Here is a 23,127-nt window from a genome sequence, read left to right on the forward strand (position 1 = left end):
AAAGCCGGATTTGGATACAAAAAGATTTCCCAAGCTTTAAACATCCCAAGGAGCACTGTGCAAGCGATAATATTGAAATGGAAGGAGTATCAGACCACTGCAAATCTACCAAGACCTGGCCGTCCCTCTAAACTTTCAGCTCATACAAGGAGAAGACTGATCAGAGATGCAGCCAAGAGGCCCATGATCACTCTGGATGAACTGCAGAGATCTACAGCTGAGGTGGGAGACTCTGTCCATAGGACAACAATCAGTCGTATATTGCACAAATCTGGCCTTTATGGAAGAGTGGCAAGAAGAAAGCCATTTCTTAAAGATATCCATAAAAAGTGTTGTTTAAAGTTTGCCACAAGCCACCTGGGAGACACACCAAACATGTGGAAGAAGGTGCTCTGGTCAGATGAAACCAAAATTGAACTTTTTGGCAACAATGCAAAACGTTATGTTTGGCGTAAAAGCAACACAGCTCATCACCCTGAACACACCATCCCCACTGTCAAACATGGTGGTGGCAGCATCATGGTTTGGGCCTGCTTTTCTTCAGCAGGGACAGGGAAGATGGTTAAAATTGATGGGAAGATGGATGGAGCCAAATACAGGACCATTCTGGAAGAAAACCTGATGGAATCTGCAAAAGACCTGAGACTGGGACGGAGATTTGTCTTCCAACAAGACAATGATCCAAAACATAAAGCAAAATCTACAATGGAATGGTTCAAAAAGAAACATATCCAGGTGTTAGAATGGCCAAGTCAAAGTCCAGACCTGAATCCAATCGAGAATCTGTGGAAAGAACTGAAAACTGCTGTTCACAAATGCTCTCCATCCAACCTCACTGAGCTTGAGCTGTTTTGCAAGGAGGAATGGGAAAAAATGTCAGTCTCTCAATGTGCAAAACTGATAGAGACATACCCCAAGCGACTTACAGCTGTAATCGCAGCAAAAGGTGGCGCTACAAAGTATTAACTTAAGGGGGCTGAATAATTTTGCACGCCCAATTTTTCAGTTTTTGATTTGTTAAAAAAGTTTGAAATATCCAATAAATGTCGTTCCACTTCATGATTGTGTCCCACTTGTTGTTGATTCTTCACAAAAAAATACAGTTTTATATCTTTATGTTTGAAGCCTGAAATGTGGCAAAAGGTCTCAAAGTTCAAGGGGGCCGAATACTTTCACAAGGCACTGTATATGGAAACTTCTGACTTCATCTGAAGATGAGACCTTCACTTGTTTCTCTCCTACTTAAAGTACACACATATGTGAGAGGGGGAGGTATGTGTGTGTGTGTGTGTGTGTGTGTGTGTGTCTGTTACTGTGTCTGCTTCTTGCAGGCATGAACAACTGCAGACAAGAACACACAAACATACACACATGCAGGTTAGAATTTATTGAGAATTACTCATGGACTGAAGGCAGATCTGCTTGGTGGCCACTCGCTGGCACAGCCACAAATTAGTAAAATCCGAACCTAACCTTAACCACACCGGTAACCCTAATGCCTAACCTAACCTTACATTAAGACCAAAAAGCTATCTTTTGTTTTCATGAATTTTTACGATATATATATCATTTTGGCTTTGCCACTGTTTCTAGTTGAAATCGTTCAGCTCTGGCTCCAGGACAAATATCATCCCAATAAACGTCAACCCCACACACACACACACACACACACACACACACACACACACACACTCACACACACACACACACACACACACACACACACACACACACACACACACACACACACAGGTACAGTATACCTGCAGTGTCAGCTCACCTCCTTTCATCTCTCGCTCCGCAGCCCTAAAAAAAACAGGGAGGAAATTAAGAGAGAATGGAGATAATTAAATGAATATCTTGCCTGGCTACACTTCAAAGGGAACTCTGCTCTGCAGCTAGTGAGAGATAGAGAGAGGAGATAAAAACATTGCTGCGGGGACTTCCATTCAGCCACATGAGCCACATTAGACCTGGCTCTCAGTCGACATTCCGATTCATCCCAAAGATGTTGTACTGGGTTGAGGTCAGGGCTCTGTGCAGGCGTGTCAAGTTATTCCACTCGGATCTCGATAAACCATTTGTGTATGGATCTCACTTTGTGCACAGGGGTATTGTCATGCTGAGACAGGAAAGGGCCTTCCCCAAACTGTTGCGACAAAGCAACAGTTCGAAGCAAAGATTCGTCTTAAATGTAATTGTCAATTGTATCGTTAAGATTTCCCTTAACTGGAACTGAGGAGGCTAGCCTGACACATGATTAACAGCCCTAGACCATTATTCCTCTTCCACCAAACTTTACAGTTGGCACTATGCATTGGGGCAGGTAGCATTCTCCTGGCATCCGGCAAACCCAGATTTGTCCGTCGGACTGCCAGATGGTGAAGCATGATTCATTACTCCAGAGAACTCTTTTCCACTGCTCCGAAGTCCAATGGTGGCGAGATTTACACCACTCGAGCCAAAGCTCGGCATTGCGTGTGGTGATCTTAGGCTTGTGTGCGGCTGCTCGGCCTTAAAAAGTTATTATGTTGACTCTGCTTAAAGAGGCAGTTTGGAACTCGTTAGTGAGTGTTGCAACCGAGAATAGACAGTTTTTACGTGCTATGTGCTTTTGCACTCGGCGGTCCCATTCTGTGAGCTTGTGTGACTTGAAGGGGTGTCCACATACTTTCGTAAATATAGTGTATGTTTAGGGGTGGGATGGGACAAGCATTGAACTAAGGTTAGCGAGGATCCAACACACACACACACAGACACACACAGACACACACACACACACACACACACATACACACACACAGTTGATTCCAATTCTAAATCCTATTTTCCCTAACCCTAACCCCGAACCTTAAGCCTAACACCAACCCTAACCCTGAACCAAATTCCTAACCCTAATTCTAATCCTAATCCTAACCCTAATTCTAAACCTAACGCTAAACCTACCCACTAAGCCAAAAATATTGCCTTTTTCCTTGCCAAAAACACACACAAACACACACACATACAAACACACACACCACAGGGAGCCGGGATAAAGATGAGGTCAAATTAATCAAGTTGGATCAATATCAATATTATTAACAAACCATATTTTGATGTTTAGTCTTTTCCATCTAATAGACATCAGCTGCAGAGTGGCCCATACAGCATTCTTCTAGATAGAAATACTACTGCCAAATGATGAGACATATTTTATTACACACCAAATTACCACTTCAATTTAGCTGGTATTTATTTATACGGCAATTGTCTAACACAAGGAGTACAATGTGTGAAAACAGTTATTTTAGCAGTTTTTCATGAAGACATTATCAAGTTCTTTAAAATACATTTTTTTTTTTACATATTTTGGTGTTTTACCAGAGCAGGTTTCTGAGAGAAAACAAGATGTCAATGTTATCACGTTGAGTTTTCATATAGTCCTGTAATTTTGCCTGTACTAATATATCCCAAATTGCCTGAGGACCCCTGGCTGTTCGATGTAAGGTTTCTACACAGCACACAATCTACTGAACTTTTTACTGAAATGCATACTATGCATACCCACACACACACACACACACACACACACACACACGCACGCACGCACGTACGCACGCACGCACGCACGCACACACACACACACACACCTGCACACACACATACATACAAACAAACACACATTGATGGAATATTGCGTTTTCCCTCGTTGAAAATGAAATCCATTTGAAACATGTTTTGGATGACTCCCCTTTCTCAATGTCATCTCCTAAATTAGTGTATGTTCAGGGATTACACATCTTTCAATGGACATGTTATTTGATCATGCAAGGCTCTGGACGTTTGTGTGTGTGGTTGCTGAAACAGCACTAAAATCTCTCTCTTTCTCTCTCTTTTTCTCTTTCTCGCTCTCTTGCTCTCTTTCTCCCTCCCTCCTCCTGTTTTGCAGAGTGAATAGAATGGTGTAATCTTGTTTTATTTTGGCAGAAGTGTCTCATATCACTGAGAAAGAGAAGCGAGCACAGCAGAGCTGTGTTGTTCTGTGTTCCACAGTGTTTCTTAGTTTCCCAGGCCCACTGGATACTGTTGGGGGCTCTTTCTAATTCCCTGGAGACCAAAATACACACATTAAACACACACAAACGCACACACATACATACACACAAACAGTGACTTCTAGTCGAAAGCGTAGTCTGGACTGAACATAATCAAGCGCGTTGTGAAATCATGTTGAAAGTCAACCAAAGCTAACTTGCATTACATGGATGCTCTAATGAACATAGTGGTACAGTATTAGACTAGGGTATAACATAGTGGTACAGTATTAGACTAGGGTATAACATAGTGATACAGTATTAGACTACGGTATACCATAGTGGTACAGTATTAGACTAGGGTATAACATAGTGGTACATTATTAGACTACGGTATACCATAGTGGTACAGTATTAGACTAGGGTATAACATAGTGGTACATTATTAGACTAGGGTATAACATAGTGGTACAGTATTAGACTAGGGTATAACATAGTCATGCAGTATTAGACTAGGGTATAACATAGTGAGTGATACAGTGTTAGACTAGGGTATAACATAGTGGTACAGTATTAGACTAGGGTATAACATAGTGATACAGTATTAGACTAGGGTATAACATAGTGGTACAGTGTTTGACTAGGGTATAACATAGTGATACAGTATTAGACTAGGGTATAACATAGTGGTACAGTATTAGACTAGGGTATAACATAGTCATGCAGTATTAGACTAGGGTATAACATAGTGGTACAGTATTAGACTAGGGTATAACATAGTGGTACAGTATTAGACTAGGGTATAACATAGTGGTACAGTGTTTGACTAGGGTATAACATAGTGGTACAGTGTTTGACTAGGGTATAACATAGTGGTACAGTGTTTGACTAGGGTATAACATAGTGGTACAGTATTAGACTAGGGTATAACATAGTGAAACAGTATTACACTAGGGTATATTAGACTAGGGTATAACATAGTGGTACAGTATTAGACTAGGGTATAACATAGTGGTACAGTGTTTGACTAGGGTATAACATAGTGGTACAGTGTTTGACTAGGGTATAACATAGTGGTACAGTATTAGACTAGGGTATAACATAGTGATACAGTATTACACTAGGGTATATTAGACTAGGGTATAACATAGGTGTACAGTATTAGACTAGGGTATAACATAGTGGTGCAGTATTAGACTAGGGTATAACACAGTGATACATTAACAAACTAGGGTAATACATAGTGGTACATTATTTGACTAAGGTAACACATAGTGGTACATTATTAGGCTAGTGTAATATATTTTGGGTCAGCATTTGACTCGGGTAATTCATAGTGGTACAGTATTTGACGAGGGTATTTTTTAAATTGTAATGCTATTTCCCCCTTATATACTATCTATGTTCCAAATGGCACCATATTGCCAATGTAGTGCACTTCTTTTGAACCAGAGACCATATGAAATGTTGTGCACTATAAAGGGATTAAGGGAATAAGGTGACACAAACCCATTTGGCACAAACACACTCTGCTACCTCAGCTGACAGCTGGTGACATTTTAGCTGCTTGTCTCCATGACGATAAGGTTAGGTTGGTCTGGATGGAAATGGGGTAAGATAGAGGAGGGAGGATGCTGGAAGAGGGAGAGATGACAGGGGGTGACATTTTCATCCAGAACGTCTCTGTCACAATTCTTGGTTGATAATACTGCTGGTGAACATTATCCGCCTCTTCCTCCTCTTTTTCCTCTCTCCCCTCACTCCTCTCATTTCCAATTTTTCTTATCCATTATTCCCAGTGTTAGATAACATACCGCTTTCTTCATCCACTCCTTTTCTTCCTTTCTGTCCCTCTCCTCGCCCTCATTAACCTCCTCTCTCTCTCCTCTCATCTGACCTCTCCTCGCTCCTCATTAACCTCCTCTCTCTCTCATCTCATCTGACCTCTCCTCGCTCCTCATTAACCTCCTCTCTCTCTCCTCTCATCTGACCTCTCCTCGCTCCTCATTAACCTCCTCTCTCTCTCCTCTCATCTGACCTCTCCTCGCTCCTCATTAACCTCCTCTCTCTCTCCTCTCATCTGACCTCTCCTCGCTCCTCATTAACCTCCTCTCTCTCTCCTCTCATCTGACCTCTCCTCGCTCCTCATTAACCTCCTCTCTCTCTCCTCTCATCTGACCTCTCCTCACTGCTAATCAACCTCCTCTCTCTCTCCTCTCATCTGACCTCTCCTCACTCCTCATTAACCTCCTCTCTCTCTCCTCTCATCTGACCTCTCCTCGCTCCTCATTAACCTCCTCTCTCTCCTCTCATCTGACCTCTCCTCGCTCCTCATTAACCTCCTCTCTCTCTCCTCTCATCTGACCTCTCCTCACTGCTTATCAACCTCCTCTCTCTCTCCTCTCATCTGACCTCTCCTCGCTCCTCATTAACCTCCTCTCTCTCTCTCCTCTCATCTGACCTCTCCTCGCTCCTCATTAACCTCCTCTCTCTCTCCTCTCATCTGACCTCTCCTCACTGCTAATCAACCTCCTCTCTCTCTCCTCTCATCTGACCTCTCCTCACTGCTAATCAACCTCCTCTCTCTCTCCTCTCATCTGACCTCTCCTCGCTCCTCATTAACCTCCTCTCTCTCTCCTCTCATCTGACCTCTCCTCACAGCTAATCAACCTCCTCTCTCTTTCTCATCTGACCTCTCCTTACTGCTAATCAACCTTCTCTCTCTCCTCTCATCTGACCTCTCCTCGCTCCTCATTAACCTCCTCTCTCTCTCATCTCATCTGACCTCTCCTCACAGCTAATCAACCTCCTCTCTCTTTCTCATCTGACCTCTCCTTACTGCTAATCAACCTTCTCTCTCTCCTCTCATCTGACCTCTCCTCACTGCTAATCAACCTCCTCTCTCTCTCCTCTCATCTGACCTCTCCTCGCTCCTCATTAACCTCCTCTCTCTCTCTCTCCTCTCATCTGACCTCTCCTCACTGCTAATCAACCTCCTCTCTCTTTCTCATCTGACCTCTCCTCACTCCTCATTAACCTCTTCTCTCTCTCCTCTCATCTGACCTCTCCTTACTGCTAATCAACCTTCTCTCGTTCTCTCTCTCCTCTCATCTTTCCTCTCAACCCAGTCTAAGATGACATCCCTATTAGTACATCCTACTCGCCCTTACTCTCTTTTTTCTCCTCCTCTTCTGTTTTCCTCTCATCTCCTCTCATCTCTCTCCACTCTTCCCAGTTTGAGATGTATCCAGTGTGTCCTCTCCCGTTTTCACCCTGTGATCTCCTTCTCTTAGATTCAGACATGTTTCAAACACACTGATCCCTCAGCCTCTTACAATACCTGCCTTTGTTCCCCTCTATCTGTGTGTGTGTGTGTGTTTGTGTGTGTGTGTGTGTGTGTGTGTGTGCGTGTGTGTGTGTGTGTGTGTGTGTGTGTGTGTGCGTGCGTGCGTGTGTGTGTGTGTATGATGAGAACAGTTTGTTACTGTCTCGATGGAACACTCTACGTCTGTGTGGGTTTGTGTGTTTGTCAGTATATGTGTGTGTGTGTGTGTGTGTGTGTGCGTGTGTGTGTGTGTGTGCGCGTGCGCGTGCACGTGCGTGTGCGTGTGTGTGTGTGTGTGTGTGTGTGTGTGTGTGTGTGTGCGTGTGTGTGTGCGTGTGTGTGTGTATGATGAGAACAGTTTGTTACTGTCTCGATGGAACACTCTACGTCTGTGTGGGTTTGTGTGTTTGTCAGTATGTGTGTGTGTGTGTGTGTGTGTGTGTGTGTGCGTGTGTGTGTGCGTGTGTGTGCGTGTGTGTGTGTGTGTTTGTGTGTGTGTGTGTGTGTGTGTGCGTGCGTGCGTGCGTGCATGTGTGTGTGTGTGTGCGCGTGCGCGTGCGTGCGCGTGTGTGTGTGTGTGTGTGTGCGTGTGTGTGTGTGTGTGTGTATGATGAGAACAGTTTGTTACTGTCTCGATGGAACACTCTACGTCTGTGTGGGTTTGTGTGTTTGTCAGTATGTGTGTGTGTGTGTGTGCGTGTGCGTGTGTGTGCGTGTGTGTGTGTGTGTCACTGTGTATCAGAGAAGACATCACGCTTTTTTTAATGTTCCTTGATGCCAGGCAGGTCGCTCAATATTGACTTCGACATTGAACATCAGTCCATGTCCATAGGACCACGGGTACTGGGCCGTCCTCACAGTGGGTAGTGCGTAGGGCCCAGTACATCACTGGGGCCAAGTTTCCTGCCATCCAGGACTTCTATACCAGGTGGTGTCAGAGGAAGGCCCTGAAAATTGTCAAAGACTCCAGCCACCCTAGTCATTGACTGTTCTCTCTGCTACCGCACGTCAAGCAGTACCGGAGCGCCAAGTCTAGGTCCAAGAGGCTTCTAAACAGCTTCTACCCCCAAGCCATGAGACTCCTGAACAGCTAATCAAATCGCTACCCATACTATTTGCATTGTTACACCCCCATCTTTTACACTGCTGCAACTCTCTGTTTATTATCTGACTTTAACTCTACCCACATCGACATATAACCTAAATTACCTTGACTAAACTGTGCAATCGCACAGTGACTCTGTACCTGTACCCCCTGTATGTAGACTCGCTACTGTTATTTTACTGCTTAAAACGGCATTGTTGGTTAAGGGCTTGTAAGTATGCATTTCACTGTTGTATTTGGCACCTGTGACAAATACAATTGGATTTGAAATGCCTTCAAAACCGGCCACAATGGGCAACAGTGATCGCTATATTATAATCAAGTAGGTTTGTTAGTTTTCTTTTGGCTTGGACATTGTGTGTCGGGTGACGGATGGGGGTAATCCCATGACTCTGGATCCAAGGGTTGTGTGTTCAATCCCAGTGGTCAAAACATTATTTGGTTGTAACCCTAACCTTACCCCTTTACTAAACCATTTAGAATGAATGCCTAAACTTAAAGTTTTAACCTTTTCCCAAACCTTAACCCTTTACTTCGAAATGTGGCATTTGGAGAAATGGAACAATGATGAGCAGGAGGAGTCAACCCAGGGTGCCAAAAACACAAAACATTGACATTTGAGAGAAACATGGATAAATCTGAGGTCAAATCTGTCAGAATCTGAGATCAAATTGGTAAAACCACGGGATCCTGTTGCATAATTGAGCTACATTTTCTCAGCAAAGGCACCTTACTCTCTATTACAGTCCTCTAGACTAAACTATTATACCATTATGCTACAATAATATAGGTTGTCCATATCACAGATCTAGGATCAGCTTACTCTCATGAATCCAAACCTAACTACAGAGAGACTGCAGCGACCAACATAACACTGGCTTTAGATCGCACGCACGCACACACACACACACACTCACGCACGCACGCACACACGCACACACGCACACACACACACACACGCACGCACGCACGCACACACACACACACGCACGCACACACACACACGCACGCACGCACACACACACACACACACACACACACACACACGCACACACACTCACACACAGACATGATCAGTCACTTCCATCACTTAGCTCGTCGGATGTCATCCCAATTCACTGTTGGGAAAAGGCCAAAATGCAACGTTGTTCTGTTTTTGTGCATCTTGAGATTTTGGTTGTTTTGGTTACTCTTCATTTTCTAGTAATATAAAAATATTGTATGATTACTTAAAGATCCACTGAATATGTTGTTTGGCACTTGTGTTTTTCCGTTGCCCATTAGAAAAATGATAATTCAGTATTGGAGGTGTGTTTCCTGACCAATTCTGCATTTGGTTAATGATGTTGGTCCTCCATGATACACTGTAGAAGCCTATTTCAATTCCTCAAATTCCCCAGAATGAATCTAACATAACTCAATAAATCTGTAATTCATTTAGAAGTTTTTGCAGAGGACGTTTTAGTTGCGCAATTTTACATCTAACTAAGACGTTTAGTACAGAATTCATCTCAATTTAAAAAATGTGTGACGTGTTGCCTAATGTAGCCAAAGTCGGAGCTGCATGGCAGGTCTGTCTCACTGTCTATGATATTGGATCAGCCAGGTCACCCATGATACAAGTCAGTACTCAACATTCATTCATGTCTGAGAACGTTGGGAGATGACGTGTAAAGCGGAAACTAGGGGTTACAGTGAGCGCTGTTACAAAAGTTTTGAAAAATACTCTCCTTCATTTCCCTCACAGATGTAAAAGCATTGGATAGGAGTAGATGAATTGGCTACCAATACAGTTACACCAATCCATTGCTTTTAATATTTGAGGGGGTGTCAACGAGTGCACAGGTGAGAATTCTTCCCATTTTCTAGTTAGTCATGAATTATCGTTTTTTATGGGGTAGATCAGCCTTAATATTGCAGATAGATTGTGGCTTCCATCAATGTAATTGTGGAATAATTTTGCACGCCCAATTTTTCAGTTTTTGATTTGTTAAAAAAGTTTGAAATATCCAATAAATGTCGTTCCACTTCATGATTGTGTCCCACTTGTTGTTGATTCTTCACAAAAAATACAGTTTTATATCTTTATGTTTGAAGCCTGAAATTTGGCAAAAGGTCGCAAAGTTCAAGGGGACCGAATACTTTCGCAAGGCACTGTATTGCCCTGCCACATCTGCAGTCCTCATTCCTCCTTGCAGCATGCCTAAGGCAAACTCACACAGATGAGCAGGGACCCTGGGCATCTTTCTTTTGATGTTTTTCAGAGGCAGCAGAAATGCCTCTTTAGTGTTTTTCTTTATATTCTATGTTGTAGAATAATATTGAAGACATGAAATTATGAAATAGCACATATAAAATCATGTAGTAACCAAAAAAGTGTTAAACCAATCTATTTTATTTTTGAGATTATTCAAGTAGCCACCCTTTGCCTTGATGACAGGTTTGCACACTCTTGTCATTCTCTCAACCAGCTTCATGAGGTAGTCACTTGGAATGCATTTCAATTTACTGGTGTGCCTTCTTAAAAGTACATTTGTGTAATGTCTTTCCTTCTTAAATAATGCGTTTGAGTCAATCAGTTGTGTTGTGAGAAGGTAGGGGTGGTAAAAACCTAGCCCATGTTATGGGAAGAACAGCTCAAATAGGCAAAGAGAAATGACAGTCCATCATTACTTTAAGACATGAAGATCAGTCAATATGTAAAATTTCAATAACTTTGAAAGTTTCTTGAAGTGCAGTCACGAAAACCATCAAGTGCTATGATGGAACTGGCTCTCATGAGGACCGCCACAGGAATGGAAGACCCAGAGTTACCTCTGCTGCAGAGGATAAGTTCATTAGAGTTACCAAATTGCAGCCCAAATAAATGCTTCACATAGTTCAAGTATGTCAACATCAAATGTTCAGAGGAGACTGTGTGAATCAGGTCGATTTGCTGCAAAGAAACCACTACTAAAGGACACCAATAATAATAAAAGACTTGCTTGGGCCAAGAATCACAAGCAATGGACATTAGACCGTTGGAAATGTGTTTTTTGGTCTGGAGTCCAAATTGGAGATGTTTGGATCCAACCGCCGTGTCTTTGTGAGATGCGGTGTGTTTTTCCCACCGTAAAGAATGGAGCAGGAGGTGTTATGGTGTGGGGGTGCTTGGCTGGTGACACTGTCTGTGATTTATTTAGAATTCAAGGCACAATTAACCAGCATGGCTACCACAGCATTCTGCAGCGATACACCATCCCATCTTGTTTGGGCTTAGTGGGACTCATCTGTTTTTCAACAGGACACTGACCCAACACACCTCCAGGCTGTGTACGGGATATTTTACCAATAAAGAGAGTGATGGAGTGCTGCATCAGATGACCTGGCATCCACAATCCCCCGACCTCAACCAAATTGAGCTGGTTTGGGATGAGTCCGACCGCAGAGTGAAGGAAACGCAGCCAACAAGTGCTCAGCATATGTGGGAACTCATTCCAGGTGAAGCTGGTTCAGAGAAGGCCAAGAGTGTACAAAGCTGTCATCAAGGCAAATGGTGGCTATTTGAAGAATCTCAAATATAAAATATATTTTGATTTGGTTAACACTTTTTTGGTTACTACATGATTCCATATGTGTTATTTCACATTTTTGATGTCTTCGCTATTATTATACAGTGTAGGCAATAGTTAAAATAAAGAAAAACCCTTGAATGAGTAGGTGTTCATAACTTTTGACCGGTAGTTTACATTTTTGGGACACAGTATATTTTACAATAGTTATCTTTTGTTTGTTTTTAGTTGCATCCTTCAGCTACGCCTAACCCCTCCCATCTACTGTCACAGTTTTTATTTCTAAATAGCAATGATTCTAGCTGTGTTATTTAGCTTGCCTCCTAGTTAGTTGTCACTACGTTGAGCGGAGCTGACAGTATGCTCTGAATTACCTGTAAGGAAGGATTATTTCCCAACAATCGTCTGTCACCTCATCATGGATGGAGAGATGATAGAGCATCTTCAACGAGGAGCAAACAAGGTATGTTAAGCTAGTTAGCTAGCTAGTTAAGTACACCATGCATTAACTTTATAAACTCAGGGCTTCATTACCTACATCTACTCTATCTTTGTTCATGGTAGGCTATAGCCAGCCAGTCCTGTTGAAGTGACAGTACTGAATATTGAAGTATTGAAGACAAGTTTGAAGACAAGCTGCTGCAGCTTATTTTAGCCTAAATGTTTCACTGACTATTTCATAAACTGTGGTATTTTTCATCACTGTATCCCACAAAACAAGTTAGCTAGCAAACAAGTTCATGTGAATCAATTAAGATAGACATGATATAAACATGGCGGTTTGAAGAGGAAGAGAGACCTTTTCGTGTGTGTGTGTGTGTGTGTGTGTATGTATGTGTGTGTGTGTGTGTGTGTGTGTGTGCGTGCGTGCGTGTGTGTGTGTGTGTGTGTTTAAAACATTTGGGTCTCCATGACAATTCACTTTCTTGTGGACCCAAATGAATAAGACTGTTCCAGCACTGAAACATGTTCTCTTCCCTCGGGGTAAGATAGTGAAGGGAATGGGCATGCTCATGGATCTGTTGACCAGTGCAGGATCCAAGGTGGTCGTCACCATGAAGAACTCCGCTAAGGTAAGAACGATGCCTTAGTCATTTTTGTTTGTATATTGTAGAGTTCTCTTTGTGTTTGTTTGTCAGAGAGAGAGAGTCACATTCATTAATATTAATATGAATTAGATCCTTGGCCATTTGCATCTGGGCCTTCAACAACACCAGGTCACAGTCAACAGACGACACTACCGAATCACTTTATTTGCTTTTACACAATTGTGCTGTACTATTTTACTGTCCTCTGATCAGTTATACAGTAGGTTTATGTTGTGAGTATTTGTATTGTTTTTACTATGCCTCTATGAAAAACTGATTTTTATCTCATCTCTCAGTAGATGAGATTGTTCCTCCTGGCCATGGTGATGTCGGCAACTCGTTCCAGTACCCGTTCCTGCAAGCTGAATATCAATTACGTATATGTGTTGTATTGTACATAGTTTCTTTCATGTTTTTCTTTCTAAGGATTTGTTGTTGACTGTTCATAATCACACTGAAATTTACATTACTTTGGCTTCAATTCAAATAAATGTGTATTTTATTGTGTAACCAAGTGGGATTAAAATTGATTTAATTGTAATTATTTGTCAACATATCTACACAAAATACAAAATGCTGAAAATACTTTAAAAAAGATTGATATAAATAAATAACAAAAATATAGTTGTTGCATAAGTATTCATAGTCATGAGTTAATACATGTTAGAAACACCTTTGAGTTTTCTTGGGTAAATTGATAAGAGCTTTACACACTTAGATTGTGCAATATTAGCACATTCTTTTCATAATTCTTCAAGCTCTGTCAAGATGCTGGGGATCATGGCTAGACAGCATTTTTCAAGTATTGCCTTAGATTTTAAAGCATATTTAATTCAAAACTGTAACTTCCTCTCCCAGTGGCTCTGTATATCAGACTGAAACAGGTTTTCCTCTAGGATTTTGCCTGTGCTTAGCTAGTTATTTTTGTATCCTGAAAAAACTCCCCAGTATTTGCCGATGTCAAGCATACCCATACTATGATGCAGTCACCACCATGCCTGAAAATAAGAAGGCAGTTACTCAGTGGTGTGTTGGATTTGCCCCAAATATAAGGCTTTGTATTTATGCCAAAAAGGGTACTCCGTTGCCGTGTTTATTTTTTGTAGTATTACTTTAGTGTCTTGTTGCATACAAGATGCATGTTTTGGAATATTTGCATTCTCTATATTTGTATTCTTCTTTTCACTATGTCATTTAAGTCATTATTGTGGAGTCAATACAATGAGATTGAACTCTGTAACTGTAGCTGTTTTAAAAATCCCCAGTGACCTATGTGTCGGGGTGGTTCAATATGTAATCCACGGCATAATTATTCACTTGACCATGCTTAAAGAGATTGTTATTGTGACTCATCTACCAGTCGCTGCCCTTCTTTATGAGGCTTTCAAAAAGATCCCTGGTCATTGTAGTTGAATGTGTGCTTGAAATACTTGACTGAGGGACCTTACATCTGTTGCATGTATGTGGGACAAAGGAAGGGTTAGTCATTCAAAAATCATATCAACCCCTAATATTTCACATAGAGTCCATGTAATGTATGGGATTTTTTGAGGCAAATTTTCCTCCTGAACTAATTTAGACTTGCCTCAACAAATGGGCTGAATACTTAATGTATGCACTATATATCAAATTTGTATTCATCTTAAAGAAATGTTAGAATTGTTCTTCGATATGACATTACAGAGTAGATTTGTGTAGATTTGTTGACAAAACATTACAATGAAATCCATTTTAATCCCACTTTGTAATACAATAAAATGTGAAGAAATCCAAGGGATATGAATACTTTTGCAAGACACTGTATCTAGTATTGTACAATATAATAATTAGTTACATTAATTAATGTAAACCATACCAGCAGTTGCTGTTTCAAAATAATACACGTTTTCTCTTTTTTTTACTTCATGTCGACTGAGGTCAACTTTAAAAGCTCATAATTCGGGTTCTGATAAAGATATTTCAGTGATTTAAAAATACCTGGATTTGGGACAGTTTGTACTTTTCAAGAATCTAAAAGTCAAAATGTTACGATGTGAAGGGGTTTCCCTAGGCCGCCACACATATGAAAGCCCATGAAGTAAGCCTTTAAAAAAAAACGAATAAAAATACCGTAAAAAAAGTCCAACATTCAAAAATGATAAGTTGCCATGGTTACTCCGCGTCCGCTGGTTGTAGCTGTGCATTTCAAAGCAAGCATTCCCTGCTAATAAGTGAAAGCAGCTGTGGGTTGTGTGTGTTTTGTCTCTTTCTGTCACTTTCTTTTTCCTTTGTCTCGGTTCTTACCTGTGTGATCTCCTGCTTAGAACATGTCTTCACTGAGGAAGAGGAAGAGAAGGACAGAATGAGAGAGGGAACTGAGCTGTGGGTGGCTGATATTGACTGGCTTTTGTATTCTAAATACTTTCGGGAAATGTCAATGCACATTGTTTCCGGCACAAGGGAAGTGTTCTACAGTTCCCCCAAAGCAACAATCAGCTGGGGATATTTCACTTCAGTTACTTTGGTTTATACATTATACAGCAGAAATATTGCAGGAACGTATGATTTTCTCTGTTGTCATACTATCTCTATGCTTTCTCCAGCTATCCCCCTATACCCCCCACCCCCCTCTATCCCTCCTCTACCCCCTTTATATCCCCATTCTCCCCCCTTTACCCCCTCTACTTGAGTGGTGCAGCATTCTAAGGCACTGCATCTCAGTGCAAGAGACCCATAGGGCGGCGCACAATTGGCCCAGCGTTGTTCGTTTTTTGGCCGGAGTAGGCCGTCATTGTAAATAAGAATTTGTTCTTGACTGACTTGCCTAGTTAAATAAAGGTGTATATATATACAGTATATATACATACATACATATATAAACTAACCCCCCCTCTTTCCCCCTGTACCCCACTCTAAACCCCTTTAACCCCCTCTCCATCTATCTATTCATCTGATTTACAGTATCTCTCGCCTCTCCTTTCCCCCTCCACTCCTTCCCCACCCCTGACCCTGTCCTCTCTCTTCATCTCTCCACCCCAACACTCTTCTCTCTCTCACTCTCTCTTTCTCTCTCCCTCTCCAGTCCTAGCCCTCTACCTGCCTGCCTACCTTCCATCTGTCTCCCCTCCCTCACTCTCTCCCTCTTTTCCTTTCATGTCTTTGTGAGACTCATTAGTGAAGACTAGCTGTACCCTCCTCACAGTCGCTCATTGTCACAGTCCTTTGTGGGGAGACTCTTGACATAGTCTCTAACCCTGGCCCTCAGCCTCTTACCATCAGCCCTTCAGTTTCTTAAAGTGGCCTTTAGCCTCTCAGCTTCTTATAGCAGCCCTTTCATCAGCGAATGAAGAGAAAAGCACACACACACACATGGTCATGCACTTATAATATGCACACACACACACATGGTCATGCACATATAATATGCACATACACACACATGACATTGCATAATACTTTTTTGATAAGGCACAAAAGGGAAATATTTGACAAAAATGTTTTTCAACACCGCTCATTTATCTAGCTATCTAATTTTTGATTCCCTGGGCTCTGTGTAATTTAATTCTCTGTAGTATTTGCATGGGGCAGCTTCCCATAACTGTCCTACACCCTGAAATAGATCTGCAGTGTGTGTGTGTGTGTGCGTGTGTGAGTGTCTACACTTGGCCAGTACTGGACCTATTGTTACCCAGAGTAAAGCAGTTCTCTGTCAGCTCTTAATGGAAAACGCATCAGTGTATGAAGATAAGCAGCAGTCATGAAATGAACCCCTCTGTCTCTTTCTTTGTCTCTCTCTCTTCCTCTCTCTTTTCTCCTCTGTCTCACATTTCCCATTATATTTAATGAGTTGGTGCTCTGACACTTGGCAGTGATATCTGTCCTTGTCCTCTTCCAGAGGTGGTTACCCACAGTGGATCATAATGGACGATTTACACCTGGTTAGAAAGATCTGATCTCTTTTAGTGTGGCCACTATCCATTAATCAATGAACTGGTTGTATTAGAATAATAACCTAAGTGTACAGTATGCATTACAATAACAACCTGTTTCTGTGTCCTTCTGTTCTCTCTCTCTCTCTCTCTCTCTCTCTCTCTCTCTCTCTCTCTCTCTCTCTCTCCCTCTCTCTCTCTCTCTCTCTCCCTCTCTCTCTCTCCCCCCCCCTCTCTCTCTCTCTCTCTCTCTCTCTCTCTCTCTCTCTCTCTCTGTCTCTCTCTCTCTCTCTCTCTCTCCCTCTCTCTCTCTCTCTCTCTCTCTCTCTCTGTCTCTCTCTCTCTCTCTCTCTCTCTCCCTCTCTCTCTCTCTCTCTCTCTCTCTCTCAATGTTATGAGGTGTGTGTATGTGTAGACTGTACTGTTAACTGTCAGAGCTGAGTGTGATCATTAGGACTGTGATGGGCCACGGTTATTATTATTTTTGATACAAAAGTTTTTGAGCTTGTAAAGCATCATAATGCATCTTTGAAAATGAGCTACTGACATACAGTAGCTTTGGTGACACCCTTCACGTTTATTTGATACCAAATTGATACCAAAACGATACCACAGCAAAAAAAGAAGGCATATTAGCCAAAGTCACAGAATGGCACTTGATCCAGACAGATAAACTCAGCTAATGCTCTGTTCAATCATTTGGCATCTTTAAGGTTCAATATTATTACATTTGAAATGTTTTAGGGCAGAATTCTTCAGAGACAGCCATGTAATGCATTTATGAACCAATTATACAATCAATTTGACTTTGTTTTTACCAATCTAACTACAAACAACATAATGGTAATCATTTATTTGAATGGTAAATCTCTATTGATAAACTGGGTAAATCAAGATGTAGCCTAGGAATGTGTGGATGCATTGAGTTATTGAGCTTGTTTTGTATGATTTCATGGGGCTGTTTCCCTTCCATTTTATTGTACTGATCAACCACATTTGCATCGATGTAGCTTATTTTATAAAAGTGTGTGTCTCTTTAACCAGTAATGACTGTCATTCACAAGCCAGGAGTGGTGCAGCCTGTCAGAGTCCTCAGTTTGCTGAGGCAATATAATCTTTGGCTGAGTGAGAGACGTGAGGGAGACCAATTAAGTGAATGGATAAAGTTTTTGGTGGCAATCAGGTTTTAAATCAGCATATTTTGCATTATGATTTGCATATTATCACAAACAAAGTACGAAGGTGTTGAATTTATGTAGTTTCAGCTGTAAAGGAAAGTTAGCCAACGAAGCTGGAAGGTTCAGGTATCTTCTTGCATCGTAAAGTTATTCTAGCCTGTATGTTGTCATGGACATTATTTTGAGAACGGTACTCCCAGTGCAGGCTAAGTGGAGCAGGCAGGGTGCAGCCCAGACTCCCAGTGCAGACTGAGTGGAGCAGGCAGGGTGCAGCCCAGACTCCCAGTGCAGGCTAAGTGGAACAGGCAGGGTGCGCTCCATGGGGAGCCCAGACTCCCAGTGCAGGCTAAGTGGAGCAGGCAGGGTGCAGCCCAGACTCCCAGTGCAGACTGAGTGGAGCAGGCAGGGTGCAGCCCAGACTCCCAGTGCAGGCTAAGTGGAACAGGCAGGGTGCGCTCCATGGGGAGCCCAGACTCCCAGTGCAGGCTGAGTGGAGCCGCCAGGGTGTGCTCCATGGGGAGCCCAGACTCCCAGTGCAGGCTGAGTGGAGAAGGCAGGGTGCGCTCCATGGGGAGCCCAGACTCCCAGTGCAGGCTAAGTGGAGAAGGCAAGGTGCGCTCCATGGAGAGCCCAGACTCCCAGTGCAGGCTGAGTGGAGAAGGCAGGGTGCGCTCCATGGGGAGCCCAGACTCTTAGTGCAGGCTGAGTGGAGCGGGCAGGGTGTGCTCCATGGGGAGCCCAGACTCCCAGTGCAGGCTGAGTGGAACAGGCAGGGTGCGCTCCATGGGGAGCCCAGACTCCTAGTGCAGGCTAAGTGGAACAGGCGGGGTTGGCTCCATGGGGAGCCCAGACTCCCAGTGCAGGCTGAGTGGAGCAGGCAGGGTTGGCTCCATGGGGAGCCCAGACTCCCAGTGCAGGCTGAGTGGAGAAGGCAGGGTGCGCTCCATGGGGGACATCAGCTGCGCTAACAGGCAGACTTGATCCGTGAGACACAAGTACCAAGAGTAAGCAAAATTCTGGAACCAAACCATTTTTCATGTTCTAGTATCAAAAAAGTACCCGTATTTGGTTTACCGTGCAACACTAGTTCGGATACAGTCCCACATTTTTGTGCATGTCAGCAGATATGTTTTCAAGATATTGGACTTTCAAGAAGCAAAGTTTCACCAGCCACCTCATCATATTATTATTTTGACTTCACGATTATTTCCCCTAATTGACTGTTACATGATTATATGATCATTCTGCCAGCCCTTCTGATCATCTGGGGCGGCAGGTAGCCTAGTGGTTAGAGCATTGGGACCATAATTGAAATGTTGCTCAATCGAATCCCCCAGCTGACAAGCTAAAAATCTGTCATTCTGCTGCTGAACAAGGCAGTTAACCCACTGTTCCTCAGCCATCATTGTAAATAAGAATTTGTTCTTAACTTGCCTAGTTAAAAACATAACAACAAAATATAACCCATATGAGTGGGTAGAAACAGTCAACTTCAAAAGGGTTTACTCATAATGAGTTAAACTCACATTTCCATCACGAGGGAGACAGACTGGTTTGGAGTGTGTGTGCATGTTATCATGAGGTTAATTGAGTTGAGCGTACACCAGTCGATAGAGCTCACTCAGTGTTTCTGCCATTAAATCTTCATGTCCATGCTGAGGCATTTGAAAGCCTCTTAGAAATGAACGTGAGGTAAAACTGAATAAAATATGAATGTTGATTTTCTTGAGCTTTGTTTGCGGCCCTTATTGGATCAGTATGTCTGTATGTATGTCTGTATGTATGTCTGTATGTATGTGTGTGGACATGTTTGTGTGTGTGAGTGTAAGCGTGTATGTGTAAAGATCAGGCTGGTGGCACTGTGACGGCGAGGGTACTGGTTTGCCCCATCGCCTTAGGTAAGACACTCGGCAGGGTGTGTGTGTGTGTGTGTGTGTGTGTGTGTCTGGAGGGGTGAGTCTGTCCCAGCCGGGCTGTGTCGAGTGGGGTACATTGTTCACGTCTCAACAGCCAAGTCATCAGCCCCTTTAATCCAGCCCGCCAGGGGAGTGTGTGTGTGTGTGTGTGTGTGTGTGTGTGTGTGTGTGTGTGTGTGTGTGTGTGTGTGTGTGTGTGTGTGTGTGTGTGTGTGTGTGTGTGTGTGTCAGAGGCAGAGCGACCTTCATGACGGAACCATGACCATAAACTTTGTTATTATTAGACTCTGAGGGGAGAGAGAGTGTGAGGGAGAGAGAATGTGAGGGAGAGAAATGTGAGGGAGAAAGATTGTGAGGAGAGAATATGAGAGAGAGAGACTGTGAAGGAGAGAGCATGTGAAGAGAAAGAATTGAGACTGATATTGGTATATCACATTCTCATTCTGCCAGACATATTGTTTTGGAATTGATTTTTGCTTTCTCAAAAGTACTGACTCTGTTCTCTCTTCCTTCTCCTCTCCCCATTTCTGCCTCTCTCCTTCCCTCTCTCTACATCTCTCCCTCCCTTCTCTATATCACTCTCGCTCTACCTCTCTCCTTTCCTGCCTCCCTATCTCTTTTTCTGCAGGACGAATGACATAGGATGAACACTACTGGCGGGGTGTGTCTGTGTGTGCTGTCGTCCCTCCTCGGTGTGGCCTGGGCCGTGGCTGCTCTAGTTCCTCTAGCTCTAGCTCCTCTTTCTACCCTGGCCGCTGCCTATGGGGCTGCCAGTGGAGGCTCTCCCAGGGAGGCAGAGGGGGGCAGCCTCCCCTCCCAGTGCTCCAGCCTGGTAGCAGGGGTACTGTATGGATCTTTCTCTCTGAGAGAGCTGTTCCCGTCCCGGGTGCCGGGCTGTTCCTGGTCGTTGGAGAACCCCGATCCCACCAAGTATTCCCTCTATCTCCGATTCACCCGTCACCCCTCCATCTGTCAATCACACTCCCCCATGCTCCTCCCACTCGACCATCATCTAGCCAATCAGAGCTGCCCGCTGGATCTACAGACATCAACTCAGGACGTGATAGACCTTTGCGGCAGCCAATTAGAATCGGAAGGACCATATTCATTTTTACAGTTCGACAAGAACTTTGTTGAGCTATGCCTGTCGAGACTACCGTCACCTGATGAACCGCCGGTAACCAAGGAAACGCTAGAACTCCGGCTAGTCGAGGTTTTGCTAATCAACAATGAGAACTCCAGCCAGTTCACCTGTGGAGTACTCTGCCGATGGTTTGAGGAGTGCCTGCGCAATGGTCGTCATGGAGACGGTGACGCTGCTGACGGTGACGGTTGCAGAGTTACTCAGACGGGGTGTGTGTGTCCTAACAACAATGTGGTCATGGCTCAGCCTGTACCCCTTCTCCCGTCAACGCCCCATAACAACGGATCGCTGTTACCTGAGGATTGCTGCGTCACAGAGCTGCACCATAACAATGCCATTGCCATAGCCCCCAGGGACGTCAGACAAGGTAAGGCGATGCCTCACTTCACTTTGGTTTTGCTAACACACTAGCTGTCAATCAAGCAGATTGCTGTTATTGGTTGTCTGGTCTAGTTAAAAGCTGTAAAAAAGTGCTAATGCATTTTTTATTTGACTTCAGAGTGTCAGACATATTGGGTTGTTGAGTCCAATGTGGTGTTTTTGTCTGCTATATTTCTTCCAAAACATATTATAATATAATGAATATATCTTCAGAAGAAATTCTCCAGAGCTGAAGTTTGACTCCAAAGGGTCATGGACTTCTGAATTCTGCTCGATAAAGGTTCTATTTCTCTTATTGGCTTTCAAAAATGCCAAACATCAAGAAGCCCTAACGTTACTTACAACAGACTTAAAATATGTATCAGAAGTTCATTCTTGTTTAGGTATATTTTAATACCTCCTCCTCAGAGTGGTAGAGAGGTGGGGCTGCTGGTGAGGATGTGTACATTGACTCACTGATCAATCTGTGGGTGTGTGTGTGTGTGTGCATGTTTCTTTGCTTGTTTATCCATATGTCTAATTGTTGACTAGCTTCTCAGTTGTTGCTCTGTGTCTATGAAACAGTTCTTAGAAAGTAAGAGTTGACCATCAGCTGTGTGATCACTGTTGACCATCTGCTGTGTGGCCACTATTGACCATCTGCTGTGTGGTCACTGTTGACCGTCTGCTGTGTGGTCACTGTTGACCGTCTGCTGTGTGGTCACTGTTGACCGTCTGCTGTGTGGTCACTGTTGACCATCTGCTGTGTGGTCACTGTTGACCGTCTGCTGTGTGGTCACTGTTGACCGTCTGCTGTGTGGTCACTGTTGACCGTCTGCTGTGTGGTCAATGTTGACCGTCTGCTGTGTGGTCACTGTTGACCGTCTGCTGTGTGGTCACTGTTGACCGTCTGCTGTGTGGTCACTGTTGACCGTCTGCTGTGTGGTCACTGTTGACCGTCTGCTGTGTGGTCACTGTTGACCGTCTGCTGTGTGGTCACTGTTGACCGTCTGCTGTGTGGTCACTGTTGACCGTCTGCTGTGTGGTCACTGTTAACCGTCTGCTTTGTGGTCACTGTTGACCGTCTGCTGTGTGGTCACTGTTGACTGTCTGATGTGTGGTCACTGTTGACCGTCTGCTGTGTGGTCACTGTTGACCGTCTGCTGTGTGGTCACTGTTGACCGTCTGCTGCGTGGTCACTGTTGACCGTCTGCTGCGTGGTCACTGTTGACCGTCTGCTGTGTGGTCACTGTTAACCATTTGCTTTGTGGTCACTGTTGACCGTCTGCTGTGTGGTCACTGTTGACCGTCTGCTGTGTGGTCACTGTTGACCGTCTGCTGTGTGGTCACTGTTGACCGTCTGCTGCGTGGTCACTGTTGACCGTCTGCTGTGTGGTCACTGTTGACCGTCTGCTGTGTGGTCACTGTTGACCGTCTGCTGTGTGGTCACTGTTGACCGTCTGCTGTGTGGTCACTGTTGACCGTCTGCTGTGTGGTCACTGTTGACCGTCTGCTTTGTGGTCACTGTTGACCGTC

General features: G+C 43.6%; 1 protein-coding gene across 1 annotated transcript in view; it reads left to right on the top strand.

Moving 5' to 3' along the window:
- Nucleotides 1–20,721: 20,721 nt before the first annotated feature.
- LOC139373700 (adhesion G protein-coupled receptor B2) overlaps nt 20,722–23,127 on the top strand; it is a 326,533-nt gene continuing 324,127 nt past the window's right edge. The window contains exon 1 of the mRNA XM_071114575.1: nt 20,722–21,598. Within this exon, the coding sequence (XP_070970676.1) occupies nt 20,731–21,598 (868 nt within the window). The 5' untranslated portion in view covers nt 20,722–20,730. The remainder of the gene's footprint in view (nt 21,599–23,127) is intronic.

The sequence above is a fragment of the Oncorhynchus clarkii genome, chromosome 18 (assembly GCF_045791955.1).
Source record: "Oncorhynchus clarkii lewisi isolate Uvic-CL-2024 chromosome 18, UVic_Ocla_1.0, whole genome shotgun sequence".
NCBI lineage: Eukaryota > Metazoa > Chordata > Actinopteri > Salmoniformes > Salmonidae > Oncorhynchus > Oncorhynchus clarkii.